Here is an 18,743-nt window from a genome sequence, read left to right on the forward strand (position 1 = left end):
TGACCCTGAGGAGAAGAATGCTCCTTGAAGATGGTAGATGAGCACTGCTTGCTGTGGGCAATTTTGCTGACAGGGGAAGAATATTGACTCTAACTTTGTGCTGCCCTGTCCCTTCAAGACAGTTACATGGCTTTTACGATCATATTGTCTACAGCAGAGAAATTAAAAGCTAACTTGCACTTACGTGATAACAGCTAGGCAGGTGATGAGCTGTGATCGCGGTACCTGACTGGCTAAGAATTGCACAGTGCGGTCCTGCTCCATGACTGACATTACCATTATTATACCAAAATAATAATAATAGCAGTGCCCATGCTGCTATATTTGTTACCCTATATGCCCCAAGCTACCCCGTCCCACTTGTTCATCTCATCGACTTGATACTTCCCATCTCCTAGACTGGGAGCTTTTTGGGACAGGACTGTCAATATATATTTGCACAGCACCCAGCATAATGGAGACCAAGCTGGTTGTGGCTGTTAGGTGCTACTGCAATACAAAAGTTCAACAATAATAACAAGTATCACCTCTGACAATCAGCGCACAAAGTGCAGGTGCCGCTAATGCCCACCTGAACTGCTCAGAATTGTGGGGAGGGAGACAAGGAATGAACACATATTTTGTTTTAGACAGAAGACTAAAAATTGATTCAAAACGGACATCAGAGCCTCCGCGTGTGGGACATAAACAAGGTGACACCAGTCAGATTTACCCAGAATGTGAGGCTGGACATAGGTTTGTGAGGCTGGACATAGCTTTGGTAGCATGGAGTGTTAAAAGAAGTTTATAATAAGGGAGATCGTAAGGGTGTTTAAATTAGGGATGTTCCTTGCTGCACAGCGGATATCCAGTTACACAGCCCCTTATCAGTGGAAGCTATGCTGAATTTGCTCTACCTCTTTCAGCAAAAAGGACACCAGGAAGGGATATGGGGCTGGACCTGGCTTTCCAAGAGTTAACATGGTTGGTATCTGAAACACAAAGGCCTTTTACCATTAGAGCACCTTAAAAGGTAGAGAAGGTCATTCTCCTCCACTAGAGTATTTGCTCTTCTTTAATATGGGATCAAATCAATATTCTGTGAACTCAATGTCAAGACTATGGTTGACTTCAAAGGGCTTTGGATCAGGATATAACAGAGCCAAGCTTGGTTGTCACTCTGTAACGGCCTTCAGTATTTCCATTTCAAGTTTGCTTGTGGGACTGAAACTTGGCTTTTTCCTTTTTTGTTCTAACTTAAATGTTAAGTCATTAAAAATGTCTGTATCATTGGATCTTAGAATCCCATTCTTAACTCACCCTGCTGGTCCCAGGTATTTCAGCACATGTGGAATGTAAACTTTGTCACTGTTCAGAGACCCAGCACTACCTATGCTCAACAAGGTAGGGCAAGGACAGGCTTGCAATATTAACTTGGCATTTCTCTGGTCTTTTCTGGTTTAAGTTAGGTCCTGACCATTACTTCAATAGCTCTGTGTTTAAAAACACTCACTCACACACACACACACACACACACACACACACACACACTCTATCACTACATAACTAAACAAATGGTATAGCAACACACTTACTGCTTCCTCCAAGGCCATTAACATTCATAGGGAATAGAATCATATCATTTCAGGAGGAAAGCTACATCTGTAGAACTTCTTATATAACAGATTGAATTCAACAGAATTGCTTTCTGCCTTTAATCTGCTCAACAGTTTATCTGTGCTGTCCTGGTTGGTTGAGCTTTCTTTAAACCATTACAGATTAGTGTTCTGCTGTGACTAGTTAAAAGCTTAGCTTTGTTTATTTTTGTCAAGAAACCGGGTTCAAATTTTCATACATCAGTTTGCAATATAAAAAGAACATGCCCAGCATGGATCAATATATTTTGTTTTGCACAAAATACAACATACAGGGAAGCAATGAGCAGAGAGATATTACCAGTGACTGGGAAGAACATAATAGAGACTTTATTAAAAAAAAAAAAAAAAAAGGAAAGAGGCATGTAGAGCCTCAGAAATATGTACAATAATTTTAATCCGTAAATACAAAATTTAATCTGGTGTTCAAAATAGATCAACCACGCCAACCAGCTTTATATAAGAGACCAAATAATAAGTGGTCTAGTAAATTACTGCTAAAGAAGATTTATGTTTTTATTAAGTTTACATCACTGTTACAATTTATTAAGAGAGCAATCCTGCCAATAGTGATTTTTCCATCATTCAGTTGCAGCAGGGTCAAGTAATGTAGCACTTATTTAAAAAAAAAAAAAAAAAAATAGAACTCAGATACATTGCTTACAAAGCGGTGTTTAGGTAACATTAAAACACTTTGTGGTAAATTCTCACAATTGACTTACGAAAAGTGAAAACAGCTGATCTATCATAAGATATTGGCCTGAGTGAGCCATCATGGCTGAAGCCTCTATAATGATGTTCCCAATATATTCTTATGGACCAGATCCAACAGCTACCATGCTTGTGAGACTTCAGTATAATCTATCTGATTACTAGATGCCAGTTTGGGATGGGAGAAAGAGACCATGTTCTTGAACACACTGCAGCCAAATACTGTGCAGCCAAATATTGTTCCAGGGAAACACCCATTCTGTGACCACTCAATGTGACTGCTGTATGAACTCACAACTTCAGCATCTAAAATGAGTCAATGAGGATCTTTCCAAAGATCCAAAAATGACATAAATACTGAATAACTTAAGCAAAAACCAACCAGCCAAACAAAACCCCCCAAACAGAGTCTGATTGGGGTTGGGAAATCAAGAAAGGATTCCAAAAAGTAAAAAGAAAACAGCTGATTTTAAACAAAACCTATCAGCAAGTGGCTTTATTTTGCAAATTCCAATGAATTGCCATTAGCTATTAATTTATCTTTCCTGTCTGGCAGAAACAGAGTGCTGTTCCAGATCTTCAACTTTCTGTCTATGCTGGGCTGGTTAGTGCTCATGTGTTATTTAAACAAAGCATATTCCAAATGGATCTGACCATATATGGAATTCCCTGACGAGTAAAAGTTTGGATGACCTTAAAGAACAAACAAACCCAAAGTATGCTAAAATAGACTTTTAGTAGCAAAGGTCAGATATCCAGTGTGACCCACCATTTCCTTGAGTGGCACACCACTTTTAAACTGGGCAGTTCCCTGCTGCAGAATACCATATAAGCTACCTTGATTTGATTGGTTGCTGCTGTCAAACCCAGTGCTAGAATTATCCTCGGCTGCTTTTCCAAGGTCAGGGATTTGCAAGCTAATTGTCCTAACATTGTATACTCGAAGCAGAATTTCCAAAGTGTTAATCTCAGTAAAACCATGTTCTTCCATAGCCAGGCAGGTTCTTTGAACTTGTTCAATGCAAGGGGAGAAGGAGCAGATGCGTCCACCTACAAAATAAGACAGGCAGTGGGGGAGAGAGGAAAACAACTTAATTAATCTTCGCCAAATTCTCTCAGTTATGCAAAGCATAACTCTTCATACAGTGCACGTACATAATTAAAAGACCTAATATGCCTAAGAAATAAAGATCTCCAAGGAGATAACTATGCCGTTTATAGAGTCAACATAAAAATGGTGACGATTTTACAAGCTGTTTCAGCCCACTTTATAAGTACAAATATGATGACAGATTAATCCATTTTTGGAATACACACTTGTCCATGATTTTAGTTCATGGTTCGGCTGCAGAGTTGATCGCATTAGACTGCTGAATTTTTTTGGAATCAACACATATGACCCCTGGACTGATGCAATAAACTGAAGTTGACTCATGCACTAAGATGAAAGTTAGTTTCTAACTCTGCTCCACATTACAGCATTGCCTTTATAATAAAAGCACACACACACACTAACTAAACTGGCTGTGTTTATTTGAGTCAGAGATGGTATGTGTAGACAGAATAAAGTAATCTCTAGTCCATAGATGGAGTGTTATTAAAGCTTCACCCTTCTAGTCAAGCAAGCTCTTCTCATGTCTTCCGAGTATTAAATTAAAAACACATTGTAAAAGGCAACCCTGTGTGGGTTTACTGATTGTTAGATCAGGCAGCTTCATGGCATATGCATCAAAACCTTTGCACCACAAGACAAGACTTTAAATTATATAGTTACTTTCCTTCCCATTGAAGCACCCCCCAGCCTTTTGCTTTTAATTACTGAGTATTTTTACCCCCCCCCCCTCTTCCCCTTTCATTAGCCCCAATGTCACCTTTAGAGCTGGGAATAAAACGATTCAGATTTACTCTAAAAAGCCACAGCCAAATCAGATCAAGGAATTATAGAGACACTGTCTACCATAAATCCAGGTCATGTGGTCTCACTCATGATGTAATGTCCCATGATGCAACTGCCCTTACTGAAAACTTTTATCGGGGGAGGGGAATGACGGAAGAACACAAAAACTGAAGCTATAATATTTTCAGATGAAAATGTATATCGATCTGCTTTGCATCCCTTCCCATCTCTCTCTCATGCTCCAGGTCTACTAATCCAGGCAAACCTCCTAAGCACAGTTATGTAAGCAGTTAAAGAACCCATGTATTTGACAGCAAAGCATCCTGCTAAAAATAGAGGCTAAACTGGTCCCACACGAGGACTGGTTTATGTCAGGTTTTTTTTTGGTTTTTAAAGCTACAGATCTAAAAAAGGACAGTGTCAGGTTTGAATGCAAGTGCTGCTGTAATGCCCCAGTTACAGTGCAGCAATGATGTGCTGGATGGTGACTGGGGGAGCATTCTTTCCGTGACCATTAATCCATTCTGCAGTAAATAGGTTTCAGATTGGATTTTATTTTAGTCTTCTAATAGAGTCTTCCGTGCCAATGGTACTTATCACACATCTTCAAAACAAAGCAGCCTTGTGTCAAGCAATTCCCCGAAGTCACAATTAAAAAAACAAATCAAATAATCACCTGCAAAAGTGACTTTGGGATACTGTGTATTCCACCAAGCTTGATGATTGCAATTTAGTTGCACATCCATACAGCTAGTACCAATTAAACAAAATGTTATATGGATTAACCTGCATGGCTACCAAAAGTACTCTGAAGCTGACAGGATTTTTTTTGAGGGGGTGCAACTAGTACATATTTCTACTACAGTCTTTGTAGACATTACAGCATAGAGGAGAAGCTGGGAGGGGAATTTCTGTTATATAATTAGAAAGCCAGTATGATATATGCATGTTGTAAAGAAAGGCATTACATTCTCATTGTGTAGGAAACCAAACAAGTGTCTAACTTTGTTAAATGTCATTTCACAATAAACTCTTTGTCTTCAGAGAAAGAAGTTGCAGAGAAATCAGTGTTCTACTAGTGCTTCATTCAGTCTTGTCTTTTTTGGTGGTTTAAACAACAAAGCAAAAATGCTTTACATTTGTAGTAAGTAGATTCTGCTGACTTGTTTGGACTCCGAAGATGGCTTTAGATATACAAATCTGCATTACTTGCCAAAAGCATGAAGCCTGCACGCAGCTGTTGCAATACTGACCATCGGCAGTTCTCATCAAGCCTTGAAACCACAACATGCATTTTTGTTTCATGGGGTGGTTAGCTGACCACAGAATGTCTATACCAAATTTGGCGATGATTAGCAAAACAAACACTGACCGCCCACACACTAGACTGTTCAGAGAGCAAGGGGATTACACAAATCGGGTGTTCAAACCACCTGGTGGTAAAGGAAGAGTTTGTTTGAAATAACTAAGATAACATGCAGAAGGAAGTGCAGAACAAGGGTCACATTGCTTAATGCACTATGGGAAGGCGCTCAGATATTACAGTCATGAAGGCGGTATAAGAACCTGTATGTTGTTTTCAGTTTTTCTACTTATTTTGGATTAAGTGTTTCCTCTTGTTATTAAATACAAGGTGCACCCCGTAACACACCTAAAAATAAGCCTAAGTGCAGTAACCACTAAGCATCCTGCTTTAAGGCTTCCACTAGTTGGGAGAAGGGTCCCACATACTTTTTCCTGTACAGACCAGCCAGCAGGACAGATTTGATTTTTATTACATTAGACTTGCTTAGGGGGAGTTCAGCTGGAAGGGATTCAGGCTACTATTCTGCAAGCAAATAAGAGATTTGAGGGGTGGGGGGAAACAATATGAAAGACTGAGAAGCTCTGATTGACGTGGAATTTCTGGAGTAGGGAAAACACTGTTGCTTGAGACACATAACTGCTCATCTGAAAACTGGCTCAGCCTAAGAAAGGATGTGAGGCTTACTGTTAGGACAGAGGTCGACAGGCTTCCCCCCGCTACATCAAGCTATGGAAGTGCTGGGGATGGATAGTTTTGAACTTCCCCGACAGTGAGTTGCATTGTGCGTCATACCCTTTGGATTATCAGCTATGCAACACTGGGTACATTACAGTCGTCACACAGATGTAAATCTAGTTTCCACCATTCACAGTTCTTATGAGCCCTGTTGTCCTTTAGGCAGCAAGAGGCATTTAGAGTTTAAGAGACTGGACTTTGAATTGCTTTGTTCGGCCACGTTGAGGAGTCCTTCATGAATGGAGTAAAGACACGTGCTCCCCATTCGCTTGCATGTGCATTGCTCTGTTTCTAGACAACCAGGGATGGACTGGACCCAACAGTAGTAAAAACAGCTCAAAAGCTGAAACTTCTTAACTGAGTTTGGCTCATTTGAGAGCTTTCCTTTGAGAAAAATCTACTGCTACTACATTTGCTTAATGAGATCTATGTGTCATCATAAATTGATAGAGTAATTATCTGAGATTAATCCTGCTCACATTGGGAAGCTGTGTGAGCTTTTTGATCTGAGGCACTGTCTAAAAATGTATGTTTATTCATGTATAATGCATCTGACAAGTACTACAGTTGAGGGGAAGAGAATAATGAGTCTGTATGAAAGCGTCTCCCCCCCCTTCCTGTTACAGGCAGTGAATTTGTTGGAAATGTTTAACGCAGAGGTTAAATCTCACCAAGCTATAGGCTGGGGATGAGCCCATAGAGTGTCTGGCAGCCACTATAAATAAGTAGGGGATTGAGAGTTTACAGAAGTCAAAGCACAGCTCAGGTTGGAAAGATTAGAGAGAGAGAGAGATACAAAAAGGGGGTTGGGGGCTAAGAGATAATACTTGGCACCTGCATAGTGCTTTGTATGTTCAAAGCACTGGACAGACATCTAATTAATAATGAAGGGACACAGCTTAGTAAAGACCAATGTCTATTCTGGGTCACTTAAGTGAAACCTGAGAATAACTCTGCTGACTTGAAGAGTAATTCCAAATTTAGCAGAATTTGGCTCTTGGTTATTTGCCTGAGCAATGATGAACATATCCTTGCAGTCAAGAGGAATTTTGCTTAGCTAAAAACTGAGCTGGTACTTCTAGATATGACCCCAGTTAAAAAAGAAAAACTGGCAATGCCCCCCCTTTCACAAGAATTCTAACACACAGTTAATATTCAAAAGGATACATAATATAAACACAAATTATGCACTCTCGTCTTTTGCAAGTTCTCTCTTCTAGATATAGGTGCTCTGCTAGGTTAATTTGTCACTGGTGTGTTCTGAAAGACTACGAGCAGAGAATCTGGAGTTAGCAAAGCACCATTAAGTTCCACATGAAGGGGCCAATTATTCTGAAAGTTGAAAGTGATTCTGTGATGTAGGAGATACAATACGTAATTTTATTTTTCTTAGGAAAAAAGAACATAATTCACAGTGTTTTGGGATTTCAGTGTAGTGTCACAATAAGAGCGTTAAATTACAAGGGTCCCAGAAAAAAATAGGCACTAATAGTTTGTGGGGGCGAGGCAGCAGTGTCACAGAAAAGCATCACGATGGCATTTACTCCGTGCTAGTAGGGCACTAAAAATAATGCATTTCCAATGGGGGACAGAATGTCCTTTAAGCAAGTGTACATGTGGGTGATGCAATGAAATTAGAGGATCCAGTTGTCAGAGAAAATGAAAGATCTCTTGATTCAGAAAATATTCACTGAATCATTTGCCAGACTGTTATCAAGAGTTTTATGTACAATATTTTTTGGGGGGTGGGTGCATTCCCAAAAGGCATTGGATAAGAGTCAGCTGTGATTGCACCACTGTGTGCAAGGCTGGCTTGAGGAGTTGTGTGGGGGGTATTTCAGGTTTGTTCCATCCCTGTTTCTTACTGTAGGAGCAGCATAGCTCAACTGCTTCGGCCTTTGGTTCATACATAGTTACTTGTGTCTTAAGAAATGTCCACAGCTGTGGGATTGGCGCTGCTGTGAGGCTCCTACCTACTCGGGGGCTGTATGTGGAGTCTGCTGAATCTGAGCACTTATATAGGGCTTTACAATCACTAAGTGTCACAACATCCCTGTGAAGTGCGTAGAATACCTGTTTTACAAATGGGGTAACTAAGACCAGAAGGCTATAGGACTTGACAAGGGCCATAGAGGGAGGCTGTGTCACAGCTAGGAGTAGAATGAAGGAGACTCTTGTTCTCCATCCTATGCTTGACCAATTAGACTACATGGCCTCTCATACTACAGCCTCTCCTCTGTGGCTTTGTTTATAGCATTTTTTTTTAACCTCAAGTTAATAGATTGCTATTTAATCCAAGACAGCTAACACATTTACAAAGGCTAGCTCTGACACTCTACAAAGGTTTATTCCAGGGGGCAAATGTTTGTAGTTGATCCTGGAACAAACTTACGTGGCAACAAGAGCGTCACCAAAAGTTTGAGTACTGTGTGTCCTGGGGGAGGACAGTCTTCCACTTAGGGTACCTGTCTGCTAGATTTAATTCCCTGCCTTGCCACAGACTCCCTGTGTGACCATGGGCAAGTCTTTTAGTCGCTCTGTGCCTCAGTTCCCCATCTGTAGAATGGGGATAACAGCATTTCCCTACTTCACAGGGGTGCTATGATTACAAACCCATTAAAGACTGCAAGGTGCTCAGATACCACAACGACAAGGTCTTCAGTATTTATAATGCCAAGAGTGTCTGTACTAGCCTGTAAAAATGTGTTAGCGACCTCTAGTTAATTGGCAAGTGATTAACTTGAGGTTAACCAGTGTAGACAAGTCCTCTGTGACTCAAGTTCACGACTGCTCAGTAGAGGATCAGCTCAATTGCAGGTGATCAGCTGGGAGGGAGCTTGCAGCAAACCCTACTATTATTAGCATCAGTCCTTATGTCACTGACTTCTTCTCCCCACCAGAGTCTGGTCAGGAGTCTTCCCCACCAACCCCCAAATTGGGAAAAACCTGTGGCATGGTTTTCACTTCTCTCTAGGCCAGCCCTGGGTGGCTATAGGCAGGGGACCATAAATAACCTAGGAGGCTCAAGAAAGAAAGTCAGTGAAACCTTTTGCATGCTGGAAACAATGTACACTGAAGGTTTTTTAAAATTGAAAGCTGAGGTTAGCCCAGTGCAAATAATTCCTTACCCTCCTCACAGGGCTGTTGGGGGGGGATTATGTAATATTTTTATAGACACTTTCTGAGAGAATAATGAGACCTAACAGATAATGATTACAACACAGCATTCTATATTGTTGTGCTGGGGAAAAATAGGAGCAAAAGGCCTGTTTTAAACCTATTTTGAACAAAGAAAACAAAGTTCTTGGGAAGAAAAAGAAAGAATACTCTGATGAAGTGCAGAGCATCGGAGTTGTACTGTAGTGTAGGTAGATGAACAGACACAAGCCCTCAGAGGAAGACTTTTAGAGGAACCTTTCACTGATAAGGCATAACCTCAGTGGATCAATTATCTGCCCTGGCCAAGCACCACAATAGGCTAACCTGCCAACACTGTGTCATCTGCCACAGTCGATATCTTAAGAGTAACTGCAAGTTTCTCTCTTTTAATTAATGCGTGTACGACACTTAAGTTGAAGCGGGAAGTCTGGATAAAAGGGTTAACGCTGCACACACACAGAAAAAGGGATTGTTTCTATAAGTTCAGTACTCAGACTGTTGATCTAAGCAGCACCAAAAATTGGTTTATAAGACAAGGGTCTTGAGTAAAACCCACTGAACATACAGCTGCACTTTGCCTGCATTGTTACAAGAAAATTTAAAAGCCTGCATGAACACAATTATAGAAGCAAGCTTCTGCCTAGTCTTCTGCAGCCTTGAAAGCATTGGATAACATTTACGATGGAGGGAAAGGAGGTTGGGAAATTAATATTAGAAAGCTTTGGTTCAACACTATTCAGCTGTGAGATTTCTGTAAGTAACGAGTTCCAGAATATCTAGGAACTATACACACAGGTTATTTTTGTTAAATTATGGAGCTATAGTGACAGATTTCTAGCTTTGTTGTTTTGATTCAGCCTGAAGGGATTAATAAGATCTTAGCCAAAAATCAAGGTCAGACACTGTGAACAGCAGCCATTACTGTGAAAAAACATCAATCGGCAGATGCTGCCGAGGAAAGAGCATAGGTCTGGGCATGGAAGCAAAACAGGCCGTGACGCTCTGCAGAGTCACTGAGATATTAGAAGGCAATGTTTTTTGCTGAAAGTATGAAAAGTGAAATCAGCAGAGAAGGATGCAGCTAAGGTTCAGAGGAGTCTGAATGGGCACAGAGCATATAATTAACAACAAATAAGGGCCTTCGAGCCACAAACCCACCAGCCATTTTATTCTCCAAGCTCTCTACAATATAGCAGTGCTTTAAATGGGAGGCCAGGACAATCTGAGGCAGGAACATGAGTGATAAATGTATCCTTTAAACAAGGCTATTAACCATCAGCCTATGAAAATAATGAATTACAGCTATTTAGAGTTTGGGACTGAGTAGAGGAGGAAAAATAAATACTTCTCTTAAGGCTTTGTTGACCATGTACTCTAAAAGTTAGCTCTTAATATCCTCCTAGGTGATATTTTTATTACAAGTACTGTTTTTGTTGTGTTTCGTTTTTTAAGGAAGAGACAAGAGAATGGTGTACTTTGCACCTGCTTATTCCAGTCTTAATTTTAAGCATATATCCTTAAGACTTTAAGAAATAAAATGACTACTATCCAATAGCAATGTAGTAATTTTTGTATTATGCATTGTGGCCATCTTACTTAGATGAAAATCTCCTGTATGAACAGCTTATATGTGACCGCACATAGGGAGGGATGTGTGGGAACGCATTTTCTCTAATGATAATTACCACTCAACTCATCACTAAGAGTTTCGGTGAATAAAGACTCTAAGTGTACTCAGTATTCCCACTGCAGAATAGCTTTTGATTAGGTGAAATCAGCCAAACAAAAGGCACATTCAAATATTCTGTTGGGGGTTTTCAGTCACCTTGCTAGCACTTTTTAGTTTTCCAAAATATATAAACAATCAGCATTGTTTCCAATTATACTATACCCACAAAAGGAATAGATTTTCATCACTGATAATGGAAAAGCTACTTCATATTATAGCATAAATCAGTCTTCAGCACAACAAGCTAGCACAAAACCCAAATGATGAGTTAGGGTATGTCTACACTGCACTAAGCCTGGGCTCTGACTCAGGTTTGAGTCCAAGCCCCCATTCTGTCCACACACGAATCAGTCTGACTCAGGTCAGCAAGCACTCAGGACCTGGCTCCTAGAACCTTGTTGGTGGGGGAAGGAAAGGGGTGTCTGAGCCTAAGTACTGCTGTGCCTCAAGTCCAAGCCCTGCCAGAGTGGACGTAGCACAAGCGACAGACCCAAGCCAGAAGGTCTGCGTAGTGCAGTATGCACACATTAGCATGGCTGAGAAACCCAGGTCCAACAACTGTAAACCCAAGTTTACAATGCAGTTTGGACACTCAAGTGTGGGCTTAGAAACACCGAGTCCACAAGCCCAGATGCCACTGATCCAGGCTTAGTGTGCCGTACAGACATACCTTTAGAGCACTGTCAGTTCTCAGGTACTGTGGTTTGTTTACAATGATCCTAACTACAAAAGGCGATAGACAATTTTGCCTTTCTACTGCTATGTAATACAGGGTGACCTATAAGCAACCACGTGACATTTGTTCTACTTTGCACTGGGTAAGTGGACGCTACATTACAGTACACAGTAAGGTATAGCTCCAGAGCTACATAAATAAATCAGCTTTCCAGGCTCTCAAACACTGGAATGTTCCAAGGATTCGAAGCCTAGAAAGATTCAAGCATGGCTACTTAGCAGTCTCAACATATACTGGCTAAATAATTCAAGTTGTACTGCGCAATGCAGCTCCTTCATCTGAACCGAGGAGTCAGCTGAGAATTATGCTCACTGGATTAGATAATTTGAGCATGGGAAGGGCATTACACAGCGCAGTATGAATTAGTTTCTCTCTCAGCAGACACTGGAAGCAGCTATGAATGCAGCTGTAACCCTTGCAAGCACAGACCATTTATTATGGGATTTTTGTTTGTCATTTTAAAGTATATGTTGCTTCTGGCAAACCGTTAGAAATTTTTCAGTGGCAGCTGAGGGAACTTCACACATAAGAACCTGGCTGAATCAGGGCCTAACACGTGCTGAACTTTAAGTATATGCTAAAGTCCCTTGTCTTAAATGTGACCTAAGAATGTACTTAAAATTAGGCACAATCTTCCGTGCCTTAATGAACAGAAATTGACTTCAGCGTGTGATCAACTAAGTCCCTTGCTGAATCAGGGCCCTAGCAAGGGGTGCTCTGCATCGTGCAGGAACAGACTCTTGATTAAGAGAACTCTCTTTGTGGCTAAACTAGAGCATCTGGTAAGGACATCACAACTCATCCAAGGTGTTGTCTACACAGGAACATTTTGTTTTGTTTTGTTGTAAGTTAAGGTGTGACTGTAAACCAGTGGTTCTCAACCTATACCTCTACCCCGATATAACGCTGTCCTCGGGAGCCCAAAAAATCTTACCGCGTTATAGGTGAAACCGCGTTATATCGAACTTGCTTTGATCCACCGGAGTGCGCAGCCCCGCCCCCCCAGAGCACTGCTTTACCGTGTTATATCCGAATTCGTGTTATATTGGATCACGTTATATCGAGGTAGAGATGTATTTACCATTGTGGGCCGGAAGTGTTGTTTAAGATCTATTACACACACACACATACACACATCTTTCCAGTGAAATGTCAGAGATTTGCTTTCGTCAGTTATGTTACTAGTTCTTCCCACACACCCTTGGAGCTGTTAGAATATGTTTGACAGAGGTTCAAAAGCTTTTTATATGTGACACATGACAACTGCAGCAGCTGTCACAGAAACCTGTGGGAGAAAGTTGTTTTTCTTCTGCTAAGTCTTTCTCTGTAAATGTGAAGACTTTTTTGTAGTCTGAGAAAGACACCAGACTTGACACCAGAATGGAGATCACACAACAGAATGGGGATACCCCTAACATGTAGGCTCAAAGACAGAAGCCATGCACCCACGCAAATACAGATCGATGTACAGAAGAGAAGATACCTTCAATTTTTAACGCTGATTGTGCATGTCCTATAGCTTCCCACGGTGACGGAATGTCTAGGAACACTGCATCTGCAACATTTGAGACCCCAAACCCGTTTTTACAGACATCCTGATTCTTCACTGTAACCAGGTGTTCTACTTGATGCTCCTGGAACTCCTCCTTCGCTTTCTCTGCCCTCTGTTGGTGGAACTCTACTGTGTACAGATGCCCTGTTGGAGCCACTGTCCTGATGATAGCATGAGAAAGGGAACCACTTCCGGTACCTAAACAAAAAAACAGCAGCTTTGAAACACTTCTTGACATGAAGCTCTAAGTGACTGTGGAATTGTCTTCCCAAGGAATCAGCATAAGTGGGACCCTACCAAATTCACGGCCATGAAAAACATGTCAATGACCATGAAATCTGGTCTTTTGTGTGCTTTTACCCTATACTATAAAGATTTCACAGGGGATGGGTGTGTGGGGGGGGGGACTAGTGTTTCGCAGATCGGGGGTCCTGACCCAAAAGGGAGTTGCAAGGGTGTCACAAGGTTATTTTAGGGGTGTTGTGGTATTGCCACCCTTACTTCTGTATTGCCTTCAGAGCTGGATGGCTAGAGAGTAGCGGTTGTTGGCTGGACACCCAGCTCTGAAGGCAGAGCCACCGCCAACAGCAGCGCCGAAGTAAGGACGGCATGGTATGGTATTACCACCCTTACTTCTGTGATGCTGCCTGCAGAGCTGGGTGGTCAGAGAGTGGCGGCTGCTGACTGAGGACCCAGCTCTGCAGGCAGCAGTGCAGAAGGAAGGGTGGCAATACCATATCATGCCATCCTTACTTCTGCGCTGCTGCTGGTGGTGGCTCTGCCTTCAGAGCTGGGCTCCTGGCCAGCAGCCGCTGCTCTCCAGCTGTCCAGCTCTGAAGGCAGCACTGCCACAGTAAGGGTAGCAATACTGCAACCTCCCTAAAATAACCTTGTGACACTCCCCCCTCCCCCCCCAAAAAAAACCCTCCCTTTGGGGTCAGGACCCCTACAATTACAACACCGTGAAATTTCAGATTTATATAGCTGACATAATGAAATTTATGATTTTTAAAATCTTATAACCATGACATTGACCAAAGTGGATTATGAATTTGGCAGGCCCAAGGCATAAACCCAAATTCTTAGAATATTTTAAAAACTAGAATGAATAAATCAATTAGTAAAATTTATAACAGCACACAGCCTTACGTTAGCGGGAAGACAGACTAGATGTTTAGAGTCTATGAACACTGATCAAAACCCACGTGGGACTTGAATATTTCCCTTTAATCTTTTTTTCATGAATTTCCCCCCTATCTTTCTGGTTTATTGTTCACAGAAGGCAATTTCCTCATGAGACCCCAAATCACTTGTTGAGCCAACAAGTAAGTTGAGAAAGAAAACTAGATTGTATGGAAAGCGCCTATCTATAACTGCGATAGGAGATATAGGAATAAATGGGTAAATAAAACAAACACTACAGGCACATGAATCACAGGTTCTCCAACCATTATCCAACACTTCTTTTTTGGAGGAAAAAAAATCAAGAACAAATTTTTAAATCTCACTTAAGACTTGATTAAAACGAAAGGTGAAATTTTGCTGACAAGTATCAATATCTGAAAGCCCTATTTGTGTCCACACAAGCAAAGCCCTTCAGGACAAAAACGCTATCACTTACTGTTATTGCTTCTTAGTATTCAGTGCTATGTATACTCAAGGTGCTATAGGCCAAATCACTGTGAGGTGCTCAGTGCCCTCAATTCCCACTGAAGTACATGCCTGACTTTAAGCACTCAATGAAGTGAAATAGGACTACCCACATGCTTGGAGTCAGGTATGGGCTTGAGTACTATGCTGAACTGGGGTCTATATCAATGAACCATAGGATTTTGTGTCTTACTGATTTAGGGAAGGTTTTAAAAAATGACCCTCTGCCCTCTTAAATAAACAGATGAATGACTAATCAGCAATGCTTTAATAAAAACAACCCAAAACTACTAAACCTCTTCACACTACAGACTACCCACCTTAATTTTAATTAAAAACAAAAACAAGAAAACCTACCACCTCAAACTTGTTTTTTCATTTTAATTTGACTAGAGCACAGTATTCCAAGTTGTACTTTGATTAGTAGTTCTGTAATCAGAACACATTTATCCTGCAGAAATTAAAGAAAATTCATACCCAGCCGCCTAATGGGAGTAATTTTGGACTGCCATGCAGCAAACCAGAATTGAATGGTTGGTCCAGGGTTCTTGCTCCCTGGCCAGAGAGGGGTGGGAATATTGTGGTGGTATTGCACTCTCGTGACTGGTGCAGAAAGTGAGACATTAGGACTTTAAATGTAGAGCCCAGGGGCCAAATTCATCACTAGAGTAAGCAACTCCATTGCAGGTTCAAAGCTGCATCCCTGTTTACGCCAGCAAGGAATCTAGCCCCAGGTTTCTGCACTGCGACATAGAACTCTACCAACAGGCTTAAGGCGCATCACTGCACAACCCTTGTCCCAATCCTGGTGGTTGTAATAAGGGGGTGAGGCAAGGAGACACAAGGAATGGGTGATCCCTGGCATTCTGATACAGACCCAAGCCACTGCCAAGGGAATAATACTACTTAGCTCTTATACAGCACTTTTCATTAGTGGATCTCAAAGCACTTTACAAAAAGGTGGTATCATTATACCCATTTTACAGATGGCGAAACTGAGGCAAAGAGGAAAATGATTTGCCTGAGGTCACCCTGCAGGTCAGCAGCAGAGCCAGGAATAGAACCCAGGTCTCCTGAATCCCAATTCAGTACTCTATCCATTAAGTCACACTGCACCCAAAGGAAAGTGTCTGGTGCCTGAAGTTCTTCCCTACAGACATTTATTCAAAGGAAAAATTAGCACATCCATGTCAACATTAAAAACACACCAGGCAAGAGCCAATAAACATGTGCACCTAAGAAACAGTACACAGGTATTTTATCTAGGAGTTGTAGATGCACACACAAGCATTCCCACCTCTTAAAATGATTCTGATCGCTAAGCAGGATACTATTAGAACTCACTAACATATGTGCACAACAGTGTAATACTATCTTCTGTTTGATTTTTAGGACAATAGCAGTGAACTATTGATCATGAGATGCTAAAGTGACTGAAATCCTGTCCTAATGTCTCCTGCCAGAAGGCTAGATTGCATGACAGAACTTTTGCAGCCCCTGGGAATGTAATTATTTTACCTTCCAACTGGCTAATGTTGCACCGTCTCTGGATCTATCCCCAATTTATCTAAAGAAGCAAACAGAAGGACTGTCAGCACAGCTGTGACATAAGCAGAAAGGGAGGCAGCTTGTGTGTATCTCATTTCCTTCTTCATATTCTTTTACATTTTTAATGATCTTCCTTTTAAATCTGCTCTTAAAACACCACAGAAGATGTTTTTCTCCTTTCTCGAATCCCCCACAAATGCTTCAAGCCAAGACCAGAAAAAAACAGGATGTTAGATGTCGAATTTAAAGGGAGGCATTTGCAGATGCATATTCTGAATAGGGCAATTCCTTAAGTGAAGTTACCAGGAATCACTCTGTCATCACTTGAGTACTATGCGCATAAGAAAAAGAATACATGTAACCATAATTCTATTATACTAATGTCATCAACGCTCTCATTTCTAAAGATGCTCACAGGCAGCCCTTTCTGCCAACGTTCTCGGTTTCCCATTGTTATGAGAACAAAGTGTTTATGAGTCACAAAACCTTGTAGAAATGAGCTTTTCTAAAGGGACTGAACATTATGGACCCAATCCTGTGAAGTGCCGAGTTCTTGCCCCGCTCTGGCACTCAACACCACACAGAATAGGGCCCTTCACAGATTAGCATTTCCCCCTCCTCCCCCTGCATTCACAGCAGTTCACTGCATTCAGCATCTATCCACAGGGTAATCAAACACAGCCTCCGCTACCCAATCTGCAATATCTTCAGAATGCAGGGCATTAATTGTATGTTTCTCTGGTGTAGCGTGAGAGAGGTTTTACTTCTCAAAAGGTTATTTCCTCCTCAGCTACTGATCTGTAACAGTAACATTCCTTGATAGTTTCCTCCTCTCTCCTCTCCTCAATTTGTTCTTCAATTTCTTCCTGAGTCCCTCTAATCAGCAACTGAAGAGTAGAACTCAGCAAAATGCTGCCTACAATGGTTTCCAACAGCAGCACTCCAAAGTGGGCTTTTGCTAGGAGCAGGAAACTGGATCTAAATCAGCTCAGGCTGCTGTCTCTGGGATACAGGACCATCTAAGAAAGCAGCAAAATGCAGGGGGGGCACTGGATTTCTGCGATCTATTGCACAAATTGTGCTACGATACTATCACATTGCAATAATGTCTCCAAAATAATCCCCCCCCCCCCCCCCCCGCAAAATACCCCCACAACACCAGGAATATTTAAAATCAGAAGAGCTAAATTCAGCACTTGACTTCAAAAAGATTTCATTGATTTCATTCCCAAACAGTAGCAGCTAATTTGTCCCAGAAGTGTGTTTGCTGGGTATGTGCTGAAAGCAGAACAATTTCTGGGACAAGTACAGTTTGTAAGTTTTACACCAAATTATTTGAGTTTTTGATCATTTTTAAGATCATTTATAATACAACCTAAGTGTGCCTCTAGAAGAGAACAATGCCTATTTGACTAGAGCACATTACCATGTATGTATCAGGAATACAAAGACAGCAAAATCTAGGTTACTTTACCCTCATTAAAAAGCTGTTCTTAGCTGCTGCTTTAGAAATCAGGTATGCATACAAATACCATCTGTGAATCCCACTCAAGCCGCTGCAGGTCCAGGCTAAACCTATGGTCATTATTAATGACCTTTGCAAACCTGATGTTTCTCTTTATTGACTAAATATTTTATGATTTAAAAGTTCAGCCACAGAGTTACATTACTGCAGTGTGTGCACATAATGGCATCAGGCAGATTCCGGTTACATAGGGTTACCATACATCCGTTTTTTCCCGGACATGTCCGGCTTTTCGGCAATCAAACCCCCATCCGGGGGGGAATTGCCAAAAAGCTGAACATGTCCGGGAAAATGCCGGCCGTGCACTTCCCCTCCCGCGGCTGCTCTGCTCCTCCCGACTCTTCGGCTCTGTTTAAGAGCCGAGCTGTCCGAGCGCTATGGGCTTCAGGCAGCCCCCTTGCCTCCAGACCCCAGCCGCCGGCCGGGCACTTCCCCTCCCGGGCTCCGGTGGCGCAGGGTCCGGAGGCATGGGGGCTGCCCGAAGCCAGTAGCGCTGGGGCCTTAAACAGAGCCGAAGAGTCAGGGGAGGAGCAGAGCCGCCGCGGCCGGAGGCTCTGCTCC

At 41.8% G+C, this 18,743-nt stretch overlaps 1 protein-coding gene across 2 annotated transcripts in view; it reads right to left on the bottom strand.

Moving 5' to 3' along the window:
* Positions 1–2,000: 2,000 nt before the first annotated feature.
* Positions 2,001–18,743, bottom strand: part of TRMT61A (tRNA methyltransferase 61A) — a 30,974-nt gene continuing 14,231 nt past the window's right edge. For both annotated transcript variants that reach the window (XM_034769709.1, XM_034769708.1), the window contains exons 3-4: positions 13,391–13,657; positions 2,001–3,395 (exon numbers count right to left, since the gene is read on the bottom strand). In XM_034769709.1, the coding sequence (XP_034625600.1) occupies positions 3,067–3,395; positions 13,391–13,657 (596 nt within the window). In that variant the 3' untranslated portion in view covers positions 2,001–3,066. The remainder of the gene's footprint in view (positions 3,396–13,390; positions 13,658–18,743) is intronic.

Source organism: Trachemys scripta, chromosome 4, assembly GCF_013100865.1.
Source record: "Trachemys scripta elegans isolate TJP31775 chromosome 4, CAS_Tse_1.0, whole genome shotgun sequence".
Lineage (NCBI taxonomy): Eukaryota > Metazoa > Chordata > Testudines > Emydidae > Trachemys > Trachemys scripta.